Source organism: Aquarana catesbeiana, linkage group LG06, assembly GCF_042186555.1.
Source record: "Aquarana catesbeiana isolate 2022-GZ linkage group LG06, ASM4218655v1, whole genome shotgun sequence".
Lineage (NCBI taxonomy): Eukaryota > Metazoa > Chordata > Amphibia > Anura > Ranidae > Aquarana > Aquarana catesbeiana.
The window spans coordinates 265,332,117-265,358,272 of NC_133329.1; the positions used below are offsets into that span (position 1 = coordinate 265,332,117).

Below are 26,156 nucleotides of genomic sequence, written 5' to 3' on the forward strand. Positions count from 1 at the left end.
TTATTGCATCAGATATAATTCCGATTCCGTGGTCTGACCATAATGCAGTATACACTACTATAGCCTCAGCCATACCAAAAGCGCATGACCCAACGTGGTACTTACCGGACATAATGCTCAAACACCCACTACATCAGATGGCCATTGAACAAGCTTTAAAGGAATACATATCAATTAATAATACAACAGACATCTCCCCAATAACACTGTGGGAAGCTCATAAGCCTGTCTTGTGTGGTACAATACAAAGACAAATGGCACTATTTAAACGGGAACGCAAAAATCTAGCAAAAAAACTAGAACTCAATTTTAATGCAGCCTACATATCATTTCAAGATAATCCATCTCAGAGTACAAAATCTCATCTGGAAAAATCTAGATTGGAATATGATCTATTTCTCACTGAGTCAGTTGATAAATCCCTCAAACGCTCCAAACACAATTTCTACATGAATACAAACAAACCAGGTACATATTTGGCTCGGGCATTAAATTCAACTAACAAATCTTTCAAACCAATACGTTTGAAATTATCAAAAAATGTTTACACTTGTAATCCAGTTAAAATAGTCCATAAATTTCACTCACATCTCGCAACTTTATACAAGACAAACAATGAATTTAATCCTACAGAGGCTGAATCCTTCTTCTCAAAAATAACCTTACCTGAATTATCTCAGAATCAAAAAAGCAGTTTGGATGAGCCTATAACTATAGATGAAGTTGCTAACGCCATAAAAGACCTAAAACTTAACAAAAGACCAGGCCCAGACGGCTACTCGGCTTTATACTATAAAACATTCTCAGAAATACTCTCTCCCATTCTCACTGAAACTTTTAACAATCTTCTAGATGGACATTCTTTTCGGCAAGAAACACTAATGGCAATTGTTTGTATGATCCCAAAACCCCTTTCTGATGATACTTCCTGTGTGAATTATCGGCCTATCTCTCTGTTAAACCTCGATATTAAATTATTAGCAAAAATAATAGCAAAACGCCTCAATAGCATTATAGGAAAATTAATACATAGAGATCAAGTAGGCTTCATGCCAAATAGACAGGCAGGCGATAATATACGCAGGGCAGTGTTATTGGCACATATTGCTAAAAAACGGAAAATCCCTTTATGTTTTCTATCTCTCGATATTAAGAGGGCATTTGACACAGTATCCTGGCAATATATGCAATATTCATTACAAAAATGGGGTTTTGGACCCCACTTTTTAACATGGATCAAAGCATTATATAATAAACCCAAAGCCTATATAAAATATGCTGGATACAAATCTGAAGCCTTTAATATCGAAAGAGGTACCCGACAGGGTTGCCCATTATCTCCCTTATTATTTGCCCTTATACTCGAACCCATGGCCCAATACATCAGAACAAACCAAACTATAACTGGCATTGAAGTAGGAGGTATTACACACAAATTATGTATATTTGCAGACGATATATTACTTTTTCTATCATCACCACAGGTCTCTGGTCCTAACTTAATACCAGCTCTTGATGGATTTGCAGCCCTATCCGGCCTTATGATTAATCCTAAGAAATGCCTAGTGCTTAATATTTTACTCACAAACATGGAATTGATCCCGGCTAGAGCTGCACTCCCATTCACATGGGCAGAAAAATCAATCCCATATCTTGGAATTCATTTAACAGCATCTCATTCTGACTTATTCTCAACCAATTATCCTCCTGTATTAAGACAGATCACAAATCTAATAAAACAATGGTCGCAACTTCCTTTATCCTGGATAGGGAAGATTAATGCAATCAAAATGACTATTCTACCCAAATTGCTTTATCTATTCAGAGTCCTCCCTATTCCAATTCCTTCCTATTTTTTGAGAATAGTACAAAAAAGAGCAACTTCGTTTATATGGGGCTCTTCTAAACCACGTATACCTATACACACACTACATCTTCCCAAAAATAAAGGAGGCCTGGGATACCCTAATTTTACTAACTACTACAGAGCAGCACATTTGGCCAGTTTGTCCAAATACCATGCAAAACAGGAAATCCCATTATGGGTATTTATAGAGGCTTCAGAAAATGACCCTCTATTAATATCAAATTTATTATGGCTTGATCCTAAAGACCGCTTTAAAATTCATAATCCCATAACTAAACACTTCTTATCTCTCTGGGATAAACTAAAAACCAAATATCAGTTACAATCTCCACACAATCCTCTCCTTTCTTTTATCAGAAATCCGGCCTTTTATCCGGCATGGATCTACCCAAATTCTTTTAAAGCTTGGACAACATCAGGCATTCAGACACTAAATGACTTCATAGCATCTAAATCATTCCTTTCATTCCCATCGCTTAGAGAAAAATATGATCTAACAAACTCTGAGATATTTAGATATCTCCAAATCAAAAATTTCTATACACCATTCCTAAAGGGGGATACACCATTATCCCAATTATCCATTTTTGAATCAATCTATACAAAAGATCCATTTGCTAAAGGTACAATTTCATCACTTTATAATCAATTATATGGAGTAGCAAATCTTAATAGACCCTCTTACTTTCAGAGGTGGGAGGAGGACCTGGGACGAACTTTAGAAGACACGGACTGGTTTAACATATGGCTCACATCTAAGTCATCTTCACCCAACATCTTAGCACTGGAGACAAATTATAAAGTCCTAACTCGCTGGTACCTTGTACCCGCTAGAGTGGCAAAATATTCACCTAATACCTCAGCTCTTTGTTTTCGAGGATGCCCAGAAATAGGCACATATTTACACATATGGTGGACGTGCCCAGTAATCCAAACCTTCTGGAAGGAAGTCTTCGTGATTGCATCTAAAATATTTAAAAAAATAATACAACCAGATCCATATTTAACTTTACTTAATCTAAAACCGGAATGGTTAACACTCTCTCAATTCAAACTTATGATCCAACTAATAACGGCTGCAAAACAAACAGTGGCCAAGGCATGGAAATCTCCTACATTGGTACTAGCAGAAACAATTCACAGAATGAATAATACAATGTCCCATGCTAAGATGGTAGCCATCGATCAAAACCAAATTCCAAAATTCGAAAAACTTTGGCATCCTTGGATAAAACAACAGTTCCTGTCAAACTTCAATGACTCTGTCCTGTTGCCATGGTAACAGATTAAATGACTTACAGAGACACCCATTCTAAGGCTTCAAAGAGAACTAAAAAGAATAATAAACTGACGAGCGGGACAACCTTGTGGACCATACCTCTACCTTTCAACCCTTTTTCTTCTTTCTCTTTCCTTTTCTCCACCTTACGATTAAAGCTCATTATCAGAATTTATTTGACCTATATACACTCTACTTGTAAACAATATGTATAGTAGGTATAAATCATTTAAATACCTACAAAAGTAACTAAGGAAATGATATATATCTTTAATTTAGGTTTACGTGAACCCAATGTTTAATATTTGAAATTTCATATTTACCTATATAAACCCTACTGTAAAACAATGAGCTTACTTTATAGATCCTTGTAAACTTACTTTATGTATCTTTATAACATTGTATACTCAATAAACTTCTTTTGACAAGGAAAAACTTGTTGCATCTTTCCCAAAAAGACTCATGGCTGTATAAGATCAAAAGGGTGCTTCTACTAAATACTGAGAAAAGGGTCTGAATACTTAGGACCATATGATATTTCAGTTTTTCTTTTTTAATAAATCTGCAAAAATGTCAATAATTCTGTGTTTTTCTGTCAATATGGGGTGCTGTGTGTACATTAATGAGGAAAAAATTAACTTAAATGATTTTAGCAAATATGGCTGCAATATAACAAACAAAGACAAAGAGTGAAAAATTTAAGGGGGTCTGAATACTTTCCTTCCCCACTGTGTGTGTGTATGTATGTGTGTGTGTATATATATATGAACCAAAAACCCAGTGACAATATACTTAACTAAATGACCTAACAGAATAAAAGAAATCTTAACTATTGAACTACTATATATACAATATATACAGATGGGTAATACAGGAAAGAAAGGTAAAACGGAAGGTGCAGGGAACATAAGAGAAGAGGGAGCCAAAACTAAGACCAAGAACAAGGAGGAGAAGAAATAAAACAGCAGGGTTCAGGGTAAAGGTACTAGGTAGAGGGCATGATCAAAGAGCAGGAACAAGATAACAGCTAGCAGTGTCTGACAGCAAGCAAAACACTAGAGCAAAGTGTAACAGCAGAAGAGGGACTAAATACCCTCCCAGCAGCAAGCACCAGGTAGGGCTGATTATTGGGATCTGCTGACTGACACCCACTGGTGGACACTGGAACTACAAACTTCCCCTCTAAAAAGCACAGTGCCACCAGCAGGTGATCCAGGCCCTGACACACATGGTGACCTGGCAGCTGGGCCACACAGTGTCATTGGTTGCTGGGACACTGTTTGGCTATACATTTCTTCTAAGCAATTAACTATCTTGCCAAGGAAATCCTGGTCTTCTGCAGGGAAAAGCATTACCTTGATTCCCCCTCCAAGGGATTAATGGTCAGTTCTGCCTGCTGAGTGGGCTGTATTCCATATAATAGGATCAGTCAGGCCTCAAAATGTCTTGGCTAAATCACTGGAGTCCCTGGCTACCTAAATAATGGTTGCAGCCCTCTAGAGTAGGAGCCGCTGTCATGCCACTCCCATTACCAATGTCTGGCATGGCCGGTCTTGTTTGTAGATGCCAAATGCTGTGTAATCGTTACAATGATCAGACAGATAGTAACTGTAAACTGCAGTTTAGAAAACAGTTGCAAAGTTAATATCAATAATGCAAAACAGGGTCAGAATGACAGACTATGCATGCACTGCAGAATATTTTAAAACAGATTATGAAAGTTGCACATACATGGACTCTTTACAGCAATATCTCTGTGTCTCAGACATAGGAACATGTAGCTGTATAGCATAGTTTTTAAAACACTCTAATAAAACAGAGAGTCTAGCTGAGAAACACTACTTTAGTAAAATAGTTCAGAACACAAACAGCTACTTGCGCTTATCTTCATAAACAGTAGACATGTGCATTCATTTTCGTCCGAATGCATTTTCGTCCGAATTTCGGGTATTTTCGTTATTGTTTTAACAAACGATAACGAACGTGCAGAATCCGAAAACCAAAAGATCCGACATAAACAAATGCTTTATTTTCGTTTTGTTGCATCCACAATTCGATATGGATAGAAGATTCGACATGACGCTGACAATAATGATCTGTGTCCATCGAACCTGTGGTCGAATGTGCCTAACCTTAGCTCTATTAGTCCAAGATTATTCTACATAGAGAGAAAAGATTCGACATAGAGAGAAAAGATTCAACATTATTGAGACAATAGCAAAAAAGGTTGAATGTGTCGAACCTAACTCTATTAGTCCAAGATTATTCGACATAGAGAGAAAAGATTTGACGTTATAGAGACAATAGCAAAAAAGGTCGAATGTGCTTAACCTAACTCTATTAGTCCCGCCATAGGCTATAGAAGAATTCTAATGTTGGTTGACTAGTAATAATAATTAATTAATATAATTATTACTAGTTTTATACAACATTAGAATTCTACTATAGCTTGTAGGCGGAACATTCAACCGGAAATGTACGATTGCCGCATTGTACATTTTAGCTGGTCCGTCGAATCTTCTTAGAACATTCGACAGACACCATAAGCCTTCAATGACAGATTTGACCCTAATTATTTTGGATTTTCAGACGAATGCATTTAACGAAATGAAATAAATAAAAACGAATTTCGGGAGTAACTAAATACATTTATTTTTCGGACGAAAACTAAATATTTCAGTGTGCACATGTCTAATAAACAGTATCCCTCTAAATGAAGTCTAGGGTAGCTCTAGTAACACAGGCAAACAGCTGACGTGATTCAAGGCCTGAGGCCTGAGCCACCCTATTGGAACTGGAGCATTCAGGAAACAACTGGAGAGGTGCTCCCCACAGTAACCTGGTTTTCTGGAGAAGCTGCATGCTATTAAGGTAATTTTAAAGGAAAGAATAAAAAAAAAAAAAAACATGTTCTACTTACCTGCTCTGTGCAATGATTTTGCACAGAGCCGCCCTTATCCTCTTCTTTTTGAGTCCCCCCCAGGTGGTCCTGGCTCCTCCCCCATGCCGAGTTCTCCCAATAGCAAGCTGCTTGCTACAGGGGCACTCAAGCAGGGTCGCTCTCAAGCCTGCTCTGTGTGTCCATTCACACACACAGCGTAGCTTGGACCCACCCCCGCTCTCTCCTCATTGGGTCACTGGCTGTGATTGACAGCAACCGGAGCCAATGGCTTCTGCTGCTGTGTGAGCCAATGAGGAGAGAGAGACCTGGGAGAGTCGCTGCTCTCATGCACATTGCTGGGTCGGGATGGGGCTCAGGTAAGTATAAGGGGGGTTGGGGGGGGGTCTGCACCCAGAAGGTTTTTTTACCTTAATGCAAATAATGTATTACAGTAAAAAAAAAAAAAAAAATCTTGAGCTTTTAGAACCACTCTAAGCTCTTTCTCAGCTGCCTGCACCTGACAGTGGAGAGCCTCTAACCTGGCTGCAGATCACTTGCCCAGCTACCTCTGGGCAGGTGATCTGTAGCCGGGTTACCCAGCTACCTCATCAAGTGTGGCCTATCTGAGTTGATATTAAAGGAAAACAGAGAAACTTATCTTACCCAGGAACCAAGGGAGTTATAGAAAAGGAGTTAAAGGTGCCTACGTCTGCATCTAAGCATGGTAAATAAATGGGCACTCTGCTACATAGGTGCCTGCATCTACCTTAATGTCAGCTTTCTGTGACCCTCTACACAGCTTTTTTTTTCAATTCTAACTCAGCTGTCCCTCTAACTACTAGCATAACACTACTAAGCTCTCCAAGAGAAATACAAATTAACAACTGTAAATGAGAAACATCTTTTTTTCTTTTTTTAAGGGAGCTACAATTAAACGTCATGAAATAACTGGAGACATAATTGTTGCCAGAGTGATCCATGGTGGCCTTGCTGATAGAAGTGGTAAGAAATATGTCTTTATAGATCTACATATTTATGTATTTGAATGCATACAGCTATGATATTTGTACCCTATAATCTATGCATTTTGAGCAGCAACACTATTTAAAAAAAAACATTATGTACTGGCTTTTAAAATAACTATAGTCTTGTTGTAAGACATGTTGTTTTATTGCTTAAAAAACCCTGTATCATTTTGTCAAACAAAATATAAGATATACTGAGATATAATAATGTGTATTACTTTTTTTCACAAATGATACCTCAATTTCAGGTTTATTGTATGCTGGGGATAAACTGGTGGAAGTAAATGGTGTTCCTGTAGAAGGGTTGGAACCGGAACAAGTAATTCAGATTTTGGTAAGGTTCTAACCTCTTTGTACCATGCAGAAATAGCTAAATCTAATTGTGTGACTTTTTTGTTATTTAATTGATGACCAGTGCGAATACAGTTCCTAATGACTTAGCAAAACTTTTAAAGGCTGACTGTAGCCAGAATGTTTAGCACAAAGTGCGGAGGAGTTAACCAACACCCAGCTGTCTGATGCTGACCATACATGGATCAAAACTCCTCTGGTTCAGCAGGAACTGGATGAATTTCGATACATCTTTGGCTATTCCTGTTCATGAAAAGTCAATCTATCGATCGACTTTTCATGAACGGCGCTGCTAAAAAATTACCATTCAATTAGCTGCAGTGCTGATCAGTGTATTCTAACAGCGGGTGGGACAAAGTGGGAAGGTTTCCCGTATCCACATTGAATGTGTGAATGGGGGAATCGGTACAGTTTTTTTCATTTAGCCCTTTGGCTGAGCAAAAAAAAAAAACAGCCGTTTATGGCCAGCTTAAGAATAATCATTCCCTCTATGCTGCCCTGAGATGGATGTGTGTTCTGATATTTAGTTGTATTCTCTACCTGTTAAAGCAGAACTGTCATCCAAGTGTCAGAATGTGGGCCCCAGTAGAGGCTGACCTATCCACTTCTTGGGCTCAATGCAGATAACCAACACTCTGTATGAATGTAAATGTGCACTGTATGAATGTAAACTTGTAAATTAAATTAAAAAAAAAAAAAAAAAAAAAGAACTTAATTTTCCTTAAGATGCCTTTGTTATATGTCAGTTTTTGAAATGTCTGCTGTCAGCATTGAGGTCAGGTTGTGCATAATATGGTTTTACATCTTGACAGTCAGCCTGGCCCTATGACAGGGAGAGGATACAAGTAAATAAAAATTGAGTAGTTTCTGAAATGTAAGGCTGCATTATTATAACAATTCTGGGATGGAGATATTAGCTCAGAGGCCTATTTCTCATCTGTTTTCTTTAAACACCAGTTATTGTGTTTTTTTTTGTCAGTTTGATAAACTGTAACTGCAATAAATAGTGTGTGTCATTTACAGGTGCATTCTGAAGGAACAATTGTATTTAAACTCATTCCTGTTGGTGATCGTACTGTGAGCAGTCACACAATGGTAAGAATGTGATATCAACTTCCTTTGGTGTAAATGTAATATATGTTATAAAGCAGTGTTACCAGAAGTACTATGAGCAGATACATTTAGTTTTTTTGTCGATATTACAACATAATGGCATTTAATAATATCTAGGAAAATTTGAAAAACTCAATAAAACATGTTTTTTTAAGGCGTTACAGTTAAGGCTTATCTTGTCATATACTTTCAGGATATAATATATTTTGGGAATTACACTAAGGGCATTTTTAGACACGACAAAGAACAGTAATGTGGCAACCAATCAAAAGTCAGATTATAACAATTTATCTACAAATAAACTGAAAACATTTTATTTCTGATACTATTACCTTGTTCTTCTAGTGTTTTTATATACAATTAGCTGATGGTGCAATCACTAAAGATTATTCTAAATTTAAATGATATGCTATGCCTGGATTATTGACCTGTAAGTGTTAATGGTCAGATAATGGATGGAACAGCTGCTTTGAGGGTAGAACATTTTATATGTTTACTTCATTCAATATTAGCAAATCAGCTAGATTAATATAGAATGCTTGTATTCTATCAGGATTAAAATAAAACTCAATTCAACCCTAGATTCATATCCAGGGTCTTTTTTATACTGAGGTACTCTTTTTAACATTTTTATTTTCTTGTTTTCCTTGAATTCCCTTTTATTTTGGAATCCTAGACACTGTTGATACATCCAGACCTATGGAAGGAGTATATGGGATGCTGAGAGTAGTTACATTATAAGACTCCCTGTGCTTCAGTGAATTTATAGTTATTTGGTCATTTTCTCTTTCTCTGCAGGCTCTTATTTAATGGACTGTATAGGCAAGTGGTCCATTTAAAACAAGTAAACAAGTACGAAAGCTACCACCAAAATTGCTTTCTAGTTTAGTCTTTGGAGTAATGTCTGACGGGGTGGTGACAAAAGTTACTTGTACAGAAGGATGTCATTATTTCCATGTGTCTAGGTCAGGGGTCCCCAAACTTTATCAACGCTCACTAAATAAACCCTTCCACAGCTCAGTAACCCCCCCCCCCCCCCCCCAGGCCAGCCAATTACTTATGATCGTTCCAGGTCAGAGGCTTCCTCCTTTGTTTACAGTATGTTCTGACAAGAAACCCTGCAATGCTGGCTGGTCAATATCATGACTGTAGATCTTTGGTACATGGCTCTACTGAAGTCAAGGGAAGATCTGCGTGCAGGCTCAGTCAGCACCACAGAGACTTTCGCCACAAAAGGCTGCACACCAGAGGAGGCCTCAGATCTGGAGCCAAAGTAAGTAAGCAGCTGGGAAGGTAGGGAATGGGGGCAAGAGGGAAGATTTTGTAAAAGTTGTTATGAAGGTACAGCTATCGTCTAAGAAAAAAAAAAGATGTTGTTATAAATTTTAGATTTATGTTTTACTTGTATTGCCTTTTCTTGATTTCAGCTATTTGTCCGAGCCATGGCAGATTACTGGCCTCAGCAGGACCCAGCTATTCCCTGTGCTGATGCTGGTTTACCTTTCAAAAGAGGGGAAATCTTGCAAATAGTTGACCAGAGTGACTCCATGTGGTGGCAAGCTAGAAAATCTTCGGATCTTAGTAGGTGTGCTGGCCTCATCCCATCTAACCACCTTCTCAAAAGGTAATTGTTGCCATGTTTACTGCTAGGAAAGTATAAAATATCTGTCACTGCCTTTTAATTTTTCTTGAAGCATTATTTAATAGTATTTAAATAGCATAGTAAGGAAGGCAGCCATTTTGAGTATTTAAAATATACTTTATTCATGTTCCAGGAAACAACGAGAATTTTGGTGGTCTCAGCCCTTCATGTCTCAGACTTGTCTTAAAGCATCACAATGTAAGTATCTCCCTGTCTCTTGGCTGCCACTTTCCAACATACATAAATTCTTGCTATACTCAAAGGTAGAGCTGCCTGGGGCCCCAGATTATGGGTATGCTAAAATGTTCTGCAATTTAGTGCTCAATAAAGTACGTCAATTTTATCTTTGCAACACTTTAGGCTGGGTTCACACTATTGCGAATTGGAGTTGGTTTTCTCCGCATCCAATTCGCATAGCAGAAGATTGTGACCAGCTCTGTATGGAGCCAGTTCACACATCTCTGCAGTGGCTCTGGTGCAAATTGCACAGGAGCCCTGTGCGTCTTTTGGTTCCTTTCATGTCCAAATTAAGCCCAATATTTGGGCTGAAATCAGACCTGAAATGGTGAATGGAGACGCACCGAACTCCTACTGTGAGCCGGAGCATGCTGCATTGTGAACCCAGCCTCAGACTTTATTTTAAAGCAGTGGCAAACTTATATTGCTCTCAGTAAAGTTTTCCTTTAATATTATCGGTTTATACATATACAGTACGTACTCCCTGTATCATTGTTTCATTTTATGTCACTATTTGGAAAGGGTGTGTAAGGAGCCCCTTGCTCGCTCGGTTCCACTCTCCCGACACTACTCTGCTGATATAGAATCAGATTGCAGATCGCAACATCTGATTGTTCGGTCATCCAATGCTCCGGGATTAGAACTACAGCTCTGTGTCGTTCTAATCCAGTTGTGATAGCTCAGAACAAACACCAGGCAGGCTGTATGTAAGTTCAACCAGCAAATATCACTTTATTGACAGGAATACAGTCTTATTTATACAATAAAAGAGGAGGTGCAGACCTCCTGCTCATATTACTCTAACAATACAGCTGTAACCTAATTAACCTAATTAACATGAGCTAATTAACTAATCCCTTTAGACAGCCTAGATGACTCAGACATGACATTTAGGCCAGACTGGCCGTCTTGTAGTTCAGAAAATCCAATAAACATTATCACAATAGCAGAGTTAATTAATTAAACACAAACAACAATGGGATCTAATGACTCTTAGGTCCCATACTAGAGACTTATTTACAATACACATTTTAGCAGACAACAGACAGGTAGCTGGAATTGATGACATTAGCATTTAACAGTAGGAGTCCCAATGGTATGAATCAGTCACTATTCCAATATGGCAAATCCAGGGTCCCCAGAGTCTGTGTGTCCTGGGGGACCAGGACCCGAATCCACAGTAATACCACCTCAAGGGTCCCCAGGCATACAGCTCACAAAGAGCACCGTTCCCCCAAATGCCAGGGCCCGCGATCAATCGGCAAGAGGCTAGCATACAGTCCCCTCCAAAAGTCTCTCTCCCAGCTAGGTCTGTCACAGGGTGTATCACCCTTTTTCAGTGTATCAATGATGAAATTCCTCACAAACCCATTTCAAAAGGAAGATAAATATAGCTGTGTAAACTTACCCTTATGCATGACCCAGTTAAAATGGCGCAGGCCGATGGACAGAAAACAGTGCGGGGTTGAAGATAGTTATTCCACCACTGCATAGAATCATAATGGTAAAAATCCACGCTTCTCTGAAAGTAGGTTGTGAAAACTTGAGGGTTGTTTAATTCAAATGTAGTGCTTACCAGTGAGTTCAGTCCACACCAGATATGCCTTTTCAGTGATTTTTCCACCCATTTTTATTCAAGAAAAAGTTCACTGCAGTCAGTATCCCTCACAGGGGTTTCCACCATAATACAAGAAGAACATATTCAGCCACCTGGCTCTCTTTGATAACACTGTTTCTCAGGCCTTGTGCCTCAGTCCTTCTGACAATGTAACACAAATTCTGGACTTTAAACTGATGTAGAAGAGAGAGTGCTGCAGATAAACAGGTACAGCTTAAGTAGGAGCATGTTTCATCTCTGTGTAGCATCTGAGGCCAGTCATTTCACTGTGGATATGTAGGGATTTACAACCACTTTAAGTTCTGATTCCTGTGCTCCACTACTGTTCATGTAGCCCCTTGGCTATTGGACCTCCAAATCATAATCTTTGGCTAAACCCTAGCTATATTTCTGCTCTACACCTTGGTATCTGACCATCTAAGTAGAGAAAAAACAGATATAAAAAGTGTCAATGTGTTCTGTCCATGGGCTGTTTTAATAAAGGGCAAAAGGGACCCATCAGTGCAGTATGTTCACCAAGATCATTTCTGAATTAATGAGAATGTAAAAGAAATGTTAATGTCAGCCCCTTGATGCTCTTCACAAGGGAGCCTGTTGTAAAGAGAACAGAAACTTTCATGAGCTTATGTCTTTCTAGCATATAAAGACAAAGCTTCAGCCAAAACTGCTTTTTTGTTGCTCTATCCATACAAAACAAAAAAGTTTTGGCTGGTGATGAGCTTTAAATATTAGCCCAGTAAACCTAAATAAAACCAGGTAAGTGAAAAATGATATTCCTACTTCAACATCCATGTAAAAGTGTTAGGGGCCCACAAGTTTCACCTTTCACTGTCCGTATTTAAAGCAATAGTAAACCACTGGGTGATTTAAAAAAAAAAAAAATTACTTGAAAGGAAAAGGCATAATTTGATAGTATGCATCCCATATTATGTGAAACTTTCCTGAAAATGAACAGCGATGTGCTATCACTGCTGGAGGCTGTTTCAATCTTCACCCGTCTTCCTTCCAGGTCCGCGGACTCCAGCTGTGTGACTGCCTGGTACCGTGATGACGTCACTCCTGCGCATGCCATTTACGACATAAGATTTTGAAGGAACGGCCCGGGTGGCCGTTCCTTCAGAGAGCATGTGCCGATGATGTCATTGGCTGCATATACAGTAAACATCTCCTAAACGGTGCACATTTAGGAGATATTTACAATACCTATAGGTAAGCCTTATTATAGGCTTACCCAAAGGTACAAGTCAGAGATGGGAGTTTACTCCCCCTTTAAGAAAACCAGTGCTTTCTCAATGCACAACAAGCTAAAGCAGCCAAAGGGTGTTCTAATAGCACTGTGACTGACATGAACAAAGAGTTCTGGAGCAATTAGAACATTGAAAATTCCAGGTCAGAACATCTACCTCTTTCATGCATGAGGATCAGCCTGCACGTGCCATAGTGTGAAAACATAAATAACCATTTATAGGTCTGTTTGCCCTTATTGATGAAGACTGAAGCCAGTTGGTATATCATTACTCCTTGCCATCTCACATTTATTAAGCCTTTTAGGTTGCTTTGAAGAGGAAGGTAATTTTTTGATCCGTAGTAGTTCTTTCCTTTATTCTATGTATATTAATAAAACATAAAAAAGAGATCGCGCTGAAAAAGCATTACAATAAGCTGGCACACCAATCAATATAAATTGTGTAACAAATACAAATCAAAAGTGCAGCGCTATTTAGAACAATATACTTCAAGTGACATAAATTAAGATATACGTGAGTCCTTGCACAAGAGCACAAATAATATAAATAATAGTCCCAGAAAAGTGAAAATAACATGAACAGTCCCAAATAATGCATAAATGACTAGATGAAGATCTGCATCTGCAAAATTAGTTGGTTCTCCAAACACAAGCAAAATAGGTGAGTAGGAAGCTTTGGTGCATGAAGAGAACTATGATTAAATTGGTATTGCTGAATCTTGGCTTCATTATTCACATGGCTGGGCTATTACTATTCCTGGCAATGCTCTCTTTTGGAGAGACAAGGTAAAAAGGAAAGATGGTGATGTTAGTCTGTATGTGAGAAGTGATCTTAAAACGAGTGTGAAACATAAAAAGGGCTGGGACAGTGATAATGGGGATTTTAACTACTCTGGAATTGTCTGGAGTAATGACACTGCAGGAACAATTAAAGGGCAAACATTTATAAACCTATTATAAGACAATTTTATGGTACAGTTCATAGAGGCCTCAACTAGGAATGATGCTGTGCTGGACCTGGTAATCCCAAACCATGCAGAGCTTATTTTTATAGTTATATAAAAGAAAATCTGGGTAGCAGTGAGCATAACATGATTTAATTTAATGTTAGCTGTAAACAACAAGCGCATACTGGATTCCTTTAAATTTCGTAGCTGGGGGGTGTCTATAGTATGCCTGTAAAGGGGCGCATGTTTCCTGTGATTAGAACAGTCTGACAGCAAAATTACATTTCGAAGGAAAAAACCCATTTAAAACTACTCGCGGCTATTGCATTGCCGACAATACACATAGAAGTTCATTGATAAAAACGGCATGGGAATTCCCCACAGGGGAACCCCGAACCAAAATTAAAAAAAAAAAATGACGTGGGAGTCCCCCTAAATTCCATACCAGGCCCTTCAGGTCTGGTATGGATATTAAGGGGAACCCTGCCAAAATTTTTTTTAAAAATGACGTGGGGTTCCCCCTAAATTCCATACCAGACCCTTCAGGTCTGGTATGGATTTTAAGGGGAGCCCCGCGCCAAAAAAAAAAAAAAAAAAACGGCGTGGGGTCCCCCCAAAAATCCATATCAGACCCTTATCTGAGCACGCAACCTGGCAGGCCGCAGGAAAAGAGGGGAGGACGAGAGTGCGGCACCCCCCTCCTGAACCATACCAGGCCACATGCCCTCAACATTGGGAGGGTGCTTTGGGGTCCCCCCAAAACACCTTGTCCCCATGTTGATGAGGACAAGGGCCTCCTCCCCACAACCCTGGCCGGTGGTTGTGGGGGTCTGCGGGCGGGGGGCTTATCGGAATCTGGAAGCCCCCTTTAACAAGGGGACCCCCAGATCCCGGCCCCCTCCTGTGTGAAATGGTAAGGGGGTACTTACCCCTACCATTTCACTAAAAAACTGTCAAAAATGTTAAAAATGACAAGAGACAGTTTTTGACAATTCCTTTATTTAAATGCTTCTTCTTTCTTCTATCTTCCTTCATCTTCTTCTTCTGGTTCTTCCTCCGGCGTTCTCGTCCAGCATCTCCTCCGCGGCGTCTTCTATCTTCTTCTCCTCGGGCCGCTCTGCACCCATGGCATGGGGGGAGGCTCCCGCTCTTCTCTTCATCTTCTTCTTCATGTTCTTCTCTTCTTCCTTCTTCTCTTCTTCTCTTCTTCATTTTCTTCTCCGGGCCGCTCCGCATCCATGCTGGTATGGAGGGTGGCTCCCACTGTGTGATGGCGTCTCCTCGTATGACGGTTCTTAAATAACGAAGGAAGAACCAGAAGAAGAAGATGAAGGAAGATAGAAGAAAGAAGAAGCATTTAAATAAAGGAATTGTCAAAAACTGTCTCTTGTCATTTTTAACATTTTTGACAGTTTTTTAGTGAAATGGTAGGGGTAAGTACCCCCTTACCATTTCACACAGGACGGGGCCGGGATCTGGGGGTCCCCTTGTTAAAGGGGGCTTCCAGATTCCGATAAGCCCCCCGCCCGCAGACCCCCACAACCACCGGCCAGGGTTGTGGGGAGGAGGCCCTTGTCCTCATCAACATGGGGACAAGGTGTTTTGGGGGGACCCCAAAGCACCCTCCCAATGTTGAGGGCATGTGGCCTGGTATGGTTCAGGAGGGGGGTGCCGCACTCTCGTCCTCCCCTCTTTTCCTGCGGCCTGCCAGGTTGCGTGCTCAGATAAGGGTCTGATATGGATTTTTGGGGGGACCCCACGCCATTTTTTTTTTTTTTTTTTGGCGCGGGGCTCCCCTTAAAATCCATACCAGACCTGAAGGGTCTGGTATGGAATTTAGGGGGAACCCCACGTCATTTTTAAAAAAAATTTTGGCAGGGTTCCCCTTAATATCCATACCAGACCTGAAGGGCCTGGTATGAAATTTAGGGGGACTCCCACGTCATTTTTTTTTTTAAATTTTGGTTCGGGGTTCCCCTGTGGGGAATTCCCATGCCGTTTTTATCAATGAACTTCTATGTGTATTGTCGGCAATGGAATAGCCGCGAGTAGTTTTAAATGGGTTTTTTCCTTCGAAATGTCATTTTGCTGTCAGACTGTTCTAAACACGGGAAACATGCGCCCCTTATCAGGCATACTATAGACACCCCCCAGCTATGAAATTTAAAGGCATATTACACTTTTATTGTTTGACTTTAAGCATTATTAAAATCGCTGCTCCTGAAAAAACTGACGTTTTTAAAACTTTTTTTTGCATTGATCCATGTCCCCTGGGGCAGGACCCAGGTCCCCAAACACTTTGTATGACAATAACTTGCATATAAGCCTTTAAAATTAGCACTTTTGATTATTCATGTTCGTGTCCCATAGACTTTAATGGTGTTTGCGTGTTCGAACAAACTTTTTTCCTGTTCGCATGTTCTGGTGCGAACCGAACAGGGGGGTGTTCGGCTCATCAATAGTCCAGAGCACAACAAGTTCCAGCTCCCAATGGCCTCAACTAAGATATCCATGGGATGCAGATGTAGACCAATGGTCGTGCTGTGCTTCAGCTCTCAGCAAAAGATCCGGGAAGAGCCAAAACACTCAAACAACAAAAAGGAGCATCAGCACGGGATCCTCACTAGCAAGTTAAAAGTAATTTATTGCACAAACAAAAATAGCATACTTACATGTTAGGTTCTTGACAAACAGCACGGGATTAGGTGGAAAAACCATAGGAAAGCTTGCGAATGTCAGCAGCTGTGGTATCATGCCGGTTCTATTACAACAGCTGCTGACGCTCGCAAGCTTTCCTATGGTGTTTCTACCTAATCCCATGCTTATTGTCATGAACCTAACATGTAAGTGTGCTATTTTTGTTTGTGCAATAAATTACCTTTAACCTGCTAATGAGGATACTGCACTGCTGTTCCTTTTTGTTGACAAAGGAGTGGCTGTGGATGTGGTATACTTGGATTTTGCAAAAGCGTTTGACACAGTTCCCCACTTATGGCTAATGTGTAAGGTAAAGTATACAGGCTTGGAAAAATCAGTTTGTAAATGGATAGAAAACTGTCTAAAAGACCGTATTCAGCGAGTAGTGGTTAATGATTCATACTCTAAATGGTCTAGGGTTGTTAGTGGTGTACCCCAAGGTTCAGTGTTAGGACCTATACTTTTTAATATAGTTATAAATGATATAGGGTCTGGGATTAAAAGTACCATTTCAGGCTTTGCAGATGACACCAAGCTATGCAGTGGAATAATGTACTTACAATTTCCTTACAAAGACTCCCATTTACAAGCTGACCTCAATGCACTGTTTAATTGGGCAACTATTTGGCAAATGAGGTTTAATGTTGACAAATGTAAAGTTATGCACTTGGGGGCTAAGAATACACAACTGGGTAGAGCTGCACGATTAATCATTAAAGAATCTATTTCGACTCTACAACCCTCCCGATCTTAAAAAAGCATTTCCCCTGAACTTGTAACAAGTGCAGAGTTCTGTGCCCACTTCTGACAGCTGACGAAAAAAAAAATCCATGCAGTCTGCCAAGTTAAGCTCAACATCGGAGATGAGGAGAAACATTGTAATACTCTGTACTTTTAAGTGGGGTACACACTATAAGAAAATCAGGCGAACAGTCGTCAGATTTTTCTCGCTGTCCTTTAACAAATCGGAACCAATGAAAGAAAATTCGTACGAAAATCCTTACGAATATTCTAGTACAAGGGCTTTTTATGTTGTTTATTGTTTTTAATCATGCGCAGTCTTTCTTTTTTGATTTTTCTTGTACGTAAGTTGTACGAAATTGGTACACATCAAGCAAAAATCGTTTGTTCTGTTCCTGTACAAGAAAAATTTTGGAATTAGTCCCTTCGTTAATTTTTTGTAGAAAAATTCGGAATCGGCTGTCAAAAGTTGTGCACACACTATACGAAAATCGTACGAAAATTCTTTGGACGAAAAATGCTTGCCTGATTTTCTTATAGTGTATACGAGCCTTTAGATCAAAGGAATGAACTTCGGTCTGTAAATGAGATTTAACCACTTAAAGACTAAACCTTTTTCTGACATTTGTTGCTTACAAGTTAAAGTGGTTGTATACCCTTTACAACCACTTTAAACTACAGGCAAGCCTATAATTAGGCTTACCTGTAGCTGCACTGGATATCTCCTAAACCTGCACGGTTTAGAAGATATCCCTCTATTTGCATGTGCCGATGTCATCGGCACATGCACACTTAAGCCAACTAAAGCAATGGCATGTACGTGCCTTGCTTCAGTTGTACTGTGCCGTTCCAGGCGGCTCCCACGCGCATGTGCAGGAGTGACGTCATTGCGGCTCCGGCCAATCACAGTGACGGAGCCGCAATACCCAGAAGTAACCTGCGGGGGAGATGTCGCCGGCCGGAGGGGGAGACGAGGATGGCTGCGGGGGCTTCGTTCTCGGGTAAGTAATTCATAATGAGCTAGTATGCTATGCATACTAGCTCATTATGCCTTTGTCTTGCAGGGTTACTTAGAACCCCCAAACATTATATATATATTTTTAGCAGAGACCTTAGAGACTAAAATGGTGGTTCTTGCAATATTTTTTATGTCAGCGGTCTTTCAACATGATTCTTTGGGAAAAAATACACTTTGATTAATTTTAAAAACCCCTAAATAGTAAAGTTAGCCCAATTTTTTTGTGTAATGTGAAAGATGATGTTACGCCACGAGAATCGTGAAAGAATCGTGATCTTTATTTTAAGAAAAAAAATTGTTATTCTCATTTTAGCCAGAATCGTGCAGCTCTACAACTGGGGGGAATCAATGGTGGGGAAGGATCTGGGTGTTATGGTAGATCATAAGTTTGATAATGGCATGCAATGTCAAGCTGCAGTTTGCAAAGTAAGCAAAATCCTTTCTTGTATTGGGAGAGGTATAGATACCTATATAGGAGTATAGAGAGAGATATCATTTTACCCCTGTACAAATCATTAGTAAGACTTCATCTGGAATATGCAGTTCAGTTTTGGGCACCAGTTCACAAAAAAGGATATTGTGAAACAGGGGACAGCGCAGAGAAGGACAACCAAACTGATAAGAGGCATGGAGGGCTATGAGGAGAGATTAGAGGAACTGAATTTATTCTTTCTTGAGAAGAGGAGATTAAGGGGGGATATTATTAATATGTATTAATACATAAGTGGTCCATAGAGTTAACTTGGTGTTGAGTTATTCACTTTAAGGTCAGCACAGAGGACAAGGGGGCACTCTTTACAGCTAGAGGAAAAAAGATTTAATCTCCAAATACGGAAACGTTTCTTCACAGTAAGAGCTGTGAAAATGTGAAATAGACTCCCTCAAGAGCTGGTTCTGTCCAGCTCAGTAGATTGCTTTTAAAAGGGTCTGGATTCTTTCCTAAATGTACATAATATAACTGGATACTAACATTTATAGGTAAAGTTGATCCAGGGAATATCCAGGGAATGCCTCTCGGGGGATCAGGAAGGAATTATTTCCCCGCTGGAGCAAATTGGTTCATGTTCTGACGGTTTTTTTTCTTCTTTTTTCCCTTTTATTGGTTGAATTAGATGGACTTGTGCGTTTTTTTCAACCAGATGTAACCACGACACCTAAAGTGCTCAATCACCTTGTGCACAATGAAACTCTTACCGGAGCGAGTGAACTCTAACAAAAAAGTGTCAAATGCACTTGTGTATCCATATGGTCCCCGCTTGAGATAGTGTGCCTCCTCTGGGTTCCACTACATCCTCATGGGTGCCTAATCCAACGAGGTATTCAACCATAACATAGGAAGAGAGCCTGCCCGTGTTTGTACAATCGCTTTACTGAAGACTTGCAGCAGTACAATCCATAATGCACAGTCTCACACAGAACATAGAATACAGTCCTCACACTAACTAACTCAGGCTGCCCAGATTCATACCTTGCCCAAAGGAAAGTCCATTTAGCTTAAGACCAGTAATGGCAGGTTCCTAGTTTCAGGGAGAATCCCAGCAGGGTGACCAGAAGGGGGCCATGTTCTCCAGCAAGACTACATGGTGCAGCAGTCCTTCCTCTGTAATCTCATGTGGAAGAGAACCCAGACCCTGAGTCCTCTCCTTGTATTTATGTGGCTTACAATAGATGGCAGAACCCAAGAAAACCAGAGGAAAGATCTGAGACATAGTCAACCCCTTCCCATCCCAGGCAGCCTAAACTAACTATATACAGTTACACAGTGCAATTAATACAAACAGCAGCAATGGTACCCCATATACACCTGCTTACAAATCCATCCTAGGATATTTTAAAAAAAGAATGCAGAGGAGCAGAATCATATGACATTATCTTAGAACACATTTTGTGGTAATTTCATCATTTCTGAATGTCTAGTGAATATGTTCATCTTTAAATCACAGCACAGAAGTGAAAGGTATCTGTATTTTTAAATCAAAGATGGCTTACCGTAGTAACTGAGAAATTTAATTATATTATTTGTTATCTTGTACATTTTTTAAATAAAAAAAAAAAACTCAGTCCAGTCAATTAAATCAATTAATATCACATTATATGTCAAGAATCATATTCCCTCTGCACACTGGAATTTCCAGCTTAAGCCCTGGTTCACATTGGTACAATTTGACATGCGATTTGACATGTCAAATCGCATGTCAAATCAGCGGCAATTGCCGGCAATGGCACCGTCCTAATCAGTGCGACGTTGCATTTGCAGCGCCGCACCGATTTCAAAAAGAAGTTTCTGTACTAACCTGCACAGATATCTCTGAATTCGTGGCTGAAATAAGGACTGACATGCAGGAGTGAAATTGTGCGAGTTCAGCTGAACTGGCACGGCTTAATTCCCGCAGCTCAGTGTGAACCTGGGCTTAAAGTGGAAATCTAGGAATTACAGCCCTTTTAAAATGATGCTGGTTTATAAGGGGTTACATCCAAAAAGCTGCAGGTTACCTCATGGACTTATCTGTTTTATTTACTATTTACATTTTTATGAAGCACTGGAAGTCAAGCTATCAATATACTCCTGGAGCACTGACAGGAGAGATGAACTACACAGCAGCCTCACTGTCCACTCCTTACCTCCACTGTTCATTTACAGTATACTTTGGATGCTTTCACATTATACAAAGTCTTTCATGAGAGGAGAGGAGGGGGAGGTAGAGGGGCTGCGAATGACTCTGCAGCTGCAGGATGAGAGATCCCAAGGTTCAGCATTGGAAGTTTAGCTATAGCTGTACTTCCTGCGCTCAGTAAAATGTAATTGGTGAATAAAAGGGACATGTCCACGTGGTGGACTACACCTCATTGAACTTAAATACTTATAAAAGAGCACATTTTTTAAAAAATGCTGTAAATTCCTAGAGTTATACCTTAAAGTTTGACCATTGGAAGAAAAATAACATATACAGTAAAGTCTGTCACTAAGATTAACAGCAGTTTTTGTTTTTCTGAGCCTTGATGCAACCTGCCTGTAGGTTTATCGGCTGTTGACTCTGTCAGTAGATGTTATTTTTCCACTTTCAATAACAAGTCAAGCTGTGCAGCAAAAGTGACAGTTACAGGACGAGCACAAACCATATAACAAAGGGTGCTTACATTGGTCAGCTTTTTTTCCTATGGTTTTAGCCTTGTATCCAATAGAAAAAAAAAGCCTGTCGCTGTAACTGCTAAGCGCTACCTCAAATTGGGCTTTAATTTGTTTTTCTATCTGAGACTGCCCTGTGCATAGGTTGACAACACTGCTTTGTGATTTCACTGATGAGTAAACTGCATTGTCACCCTGTTACAGGAAGTGGAAAAATAACATCTAATGGCTGACCAGGTAATAAAACTATGTTACAGAGGGGAGTCAGAAAAAATGAATCCTTCTGTGTGAACTCAAATGACAGACTGCATCATACATGTTGCCACTGATTTTGCCACTTTAACTATATACAATGTCCACATATGTATGGAAATGTATATAGCCATTTTTTTCTGCTTGTACATATAATTTAGCTTCTTCAATCATAACACTCTTCCGCTTCTCTTTTTACTATTTCTTTGCTTGAAAAGTGAGCACTATAGGGGAAGGTAAGGGAATGAAAGATTTTGTTTGTTTTTGTTTAAATTACAATAATAGTTTTAGAGTGGTTTATTTTAATTTATTGCAGATTTCTAAAAATATTTCACTTGTATTTATGTCTTTTGTTGCTTTCAATTATAGAGGAAGATATGAAGATAGATGAGAAGTTTGTTGAAGCTGGTAAGGACAAAACTAGTGTAACCCATGTTTTGTATAATATGCCTACATGCTTTTAAATTTAGAAATTTGCAAATGTAGCGCTCACCCCTGTAGGGGGCGCTAGTATGCCTCAGGTTCTTTTCCCGATTGTGTGCAACAGCCAGGCACACAGCAACATCCTCTCTTCTGGCTCAATGAATAGTCTATGGGTTGCCTTTTATTGGTAAATAACCTTGGTAGGGTGTAGGGAGCTGTGGGATACTCCAGGAACACAGAACAGCAATCAGAGAACACCCCCCACTTTATCACTACTGCTTAGAACAGTCCTTATAATAGCAATAGCCCAGAAGTAATGGACAATACTGGGGCAACCACAGAAATGTCCCAGGCCAGGCAAGCACTAGTTTGGGTGCACAAGTGATAGCAGCTGCAACAGTCATCAGGATCCTACACTCAGGTCTGTACTCCATAATGCCCCTGGATACTTGGATGCCTCCTTCCAATACCAGCCAGAAATGTATCCAGTGAACTCTCCAGACTGGATCCTCAGTGAAATCCCTTTCTCAGCTTCAGGAATTCTTAGCAGAATAGGCCCCCCAGCTCTGTCACAGCTGGGACCGCGATAAACACATGATAAACTTCAGCTGGGGCTGCCTAGAAGGACAGCAGCCCTTCAAGCTGGGAACTTCTCCTCCTGGACAAGAACCAGGCTGCCTAAGACCCCAGACTATTTGTGCACTCCCCAGCCACCTACTAGGATTGGCTGTGACAGCATAAATATTCAAGCTGATTATTTGCCTCCTCCCAGCCCACTATATTCTGGAATCTTCCAGAAGATGAGAACACAATCAAACCTGCAGCCTGCAGAGCCTAAAATAACCCAAAGCAATCACAAAAAACTATTCTACTAACTTTCCTAGCAACCTATCTAGGAGAAAAAAAAGTGTGTGTGTGCATATATATATGTGTGTGTGTGTGTGTGTGTGTGTGTGTGTGTGTGTGTGTGTATATATATATATATATATATATATATATATATATATATATATATATATATATATATATATATGCACAGTGGGGCAAAAAAGTATTTAGTCAGCCACCAATTGTGCAAGTTCTCACACTTAAAAAGATGAGAGAGGCCTGTAATTGTCATCATAGGTATACCTCAACTATGAGAGACGAAATGTGGAAACAAATCCAGATAATCACATTGTCTGACTTTTGAAAGAATCTATTTGCAAATTATGGTGGAAAATAAGTATTTGATTAATATCAAAAGTTCATCTCAATACTTTGTTATATATCCTTTGTTGGCAATGACAGAGGTCAAACGTTTTCTGTAAGTCTTCACAACGTTGTCACACACTGTTGCTGGTATGTTAGCCCATTCCTCCATGCAGATCTCCTCTAGAGCAGTGATGTTTTGTGGCTGTCGCTGGGCAACACAGACTTTCAACTCCCTCCAAAGGTTTTCTATGGGGTTGAGATCTGAAGACTGGCTAGGCCACTCCAGGACCTTGAAATACTTCTAACGAAGGCACTCCTTCTTGCCCGGGCGATGTGTTTGGGATCATTGTCATGCTGAAAGACCCAGCCACGTTTCATCTTCAATGCCCTTGCTGATGGGAGGAGGTTTGCACTCAAAATCTCACGATACATTGCCCCATTCATTCTTTCATGTACACGGATCAGTCATCCTGTTCCCTTTGCAGAGAAACAGCCCCAAAGCATAATGTTGCCACCCCCATGCTTCACAGTAGGTATGGTGGTGTTTGGTTGCAGCTCAGCATTCTATCTCCTCCAAACACGACGAGTTGTGTTTCTACCAAACAGTTCTACTTTGGCTTCATCTGACCATGTGACATTCTCTCAATCCTCTTCTGGATCATCCAAATGCTCTCTAGCAAACCTTAGACGGGGCCAGACATGTACTGGCTTAAGCAGGGGGAAATGTCTGGCACTGCAGGATCTGAGTCCCTGGCCGCGTAGTGTGTTACTGATGGTAGCCTTTGTTACGTTGGTCCCAGCTCTCTGCAGGTCATTTACTAGGTCCCCCTGTGTGGTTCTGGGATTTTTGCTCACTGTTCTTGTGATCATTTTGACCCCACGATGTGAGATCTTGCGTGGTACCCCAGATTGAGGGAGATAATCAGTGGCCTTGTTTGTCTTCCATTTTCTAATTATTGCTCCCACAGTTGCTTTCTTCACACCAAGCTGCTTACCTATTGCAGATTCAGTCTTCCCAGTCTGGTGCAGGTCTACAATTTTGTTTCTGGTGTCCTTCGACAGCTCTTTGGTCTTCACCATAGTGGAGGTAATGAGTGGAGGACAGAGGAGCCTCTTAAAGAAGAAGATACAGGTCTGTGAGCCAGAAATCTTGCTTGTTTGTTTGTAGGTGACCAAATACTTATTTTCCACCATAATTTGCAAATAAATTCTTTCAAAAATCAGACAATGTGATTGTCTGGATTTGTTTCCACATTTTGTCTCTCATAGTTGAGGTATACCTATGATGACAATTACAGGCCTCTCTCATCTTTTTAAGTGGGAGAACCTGCACAATTGGTGGCTGACTAAATACTTTTTTGCCCCACTGTGTGTGTGTGTGTGTGTGTGTATATATGTGTGTGTGTGTGTGTATATATATATATATATATATATATATATATGTATATGTATATGCTCCCATTGAGCATCATGTGTGGTGGCAACCAGGTGAGGAGTACAAAAACAAGTGTGTCTTGCCCAGGGCTTTTTTTCTCAGAGAATAGGCGCAGGAACTCCCCCTGTCTAAGTCACTCCTTTTTTCCGTCCCTACCCACCTCCGGGCACCATTCCTTGGTTCCACCCCCTACCCACCTCCCAGTATTGCCCTACAGAACCAAGTATCATTTTGTGGTGCTAAATAATTTGTAAGGAATTTGATAATTATAACAAGAAAGGCAGTAAAATAGAACCCTTGCAGCCAGTAACAATAGAGCCCCCGCCAGCAACAATAGATCTCCATAACAACAATGGACCACCTGAGACAAAATCCACCCCCCCCAGCAACAATAGGCTGCCGGCAGCAACAACAGATCTCCCCACAGCCACCATCAATAGACTGTCTGGCAGCCAACAACAATAGACCTCTCCTTCAACAGTAGTTCTCTCCCAGAAACAACTGACCCCCCAGCAATATAAGACCCACCCCCACCAACAATAGGTCCCCCACCAGCAACAATAGACTTCCTCAGCAACAAAAGACCCCCTGCAAAAATGGATCCCCTCCAGCTAGAACAGATCCCCTAGCAGTGAGCATCAATAGACCCTGCAGCACAACCCAGCACCCCTTGCCATTACATACAGTCAGTGGTGAAGGTCCTGGAACTGCGTTCCCCCGCGTTCCCACTGAAAAATAGCCCTGGTTTTGCCTAAAGTCAAGCATGATGGTGGGAGTGTCATGGTCTGGGGCTGCATGAGTGCTGCCGGCACTGGGAAGCTACAGTTAATTGAGGGAACCATGAATGCCAATATGTACTGTGACACACTGAAGCAGAACATGATCCCCTCCCTTTGGAGACTGCGCCACAGGGTAGTATTCTTACATAACAACCCCAAACACACCTCCAAGACGACCACTGACTTGCTAAAGAAGCTGAGGGTAAAGGTGATGGACTACAGTTATTTCCAGCTTCTATGGGGATTAGCCAGGTATCGCACATGCATACTTACATTAGTCCAAG

The 26,156-nt window shown here is 40.4% G+C and overlaps 1 protein-coding gene across 1 annotated transcript in view; it reads left to right on the forward strand.

The window, feature by feature from the left end:
* Window positions 1-26,156, forward strand: part of MPP4 (MAGUK p55 scaffold protein 4) — a 155,401-nt gene that overhangs the window by 69,593 nt on the left and 59,652 nt on the right. Inside the window, exons 7-13 of the mRNA XM_073633302.1 lie at window positions 6,948-7,029; window positions 7,301-7,386; window positions 8,427-8,498; window positions 9,944-10,140; window positions 10,292-10,356; window positions 22,260-22,277; window positions 22,411-22,449. Coding sequence (XP_073489403.1) covers window positions 6,948-7,029; window positions 7,301-7,386; window positions 8,427-8,498; window positions 9,944-10,140; window positions 10,292-10,356; window positions 22,260-22,277; window positions 22,411-22,449 — 559 coding nt within the window. The remainder of the gene's footprint in view (window positions 1-6,947; window positions 7,030-7,300; window positions 7,387-8,426; window positions 8,499-9,943; window positions 10,141-10,291; window positions 10,357-22,259; window positions 22,278-22,410; window positions 22,450-26,156) is intronic.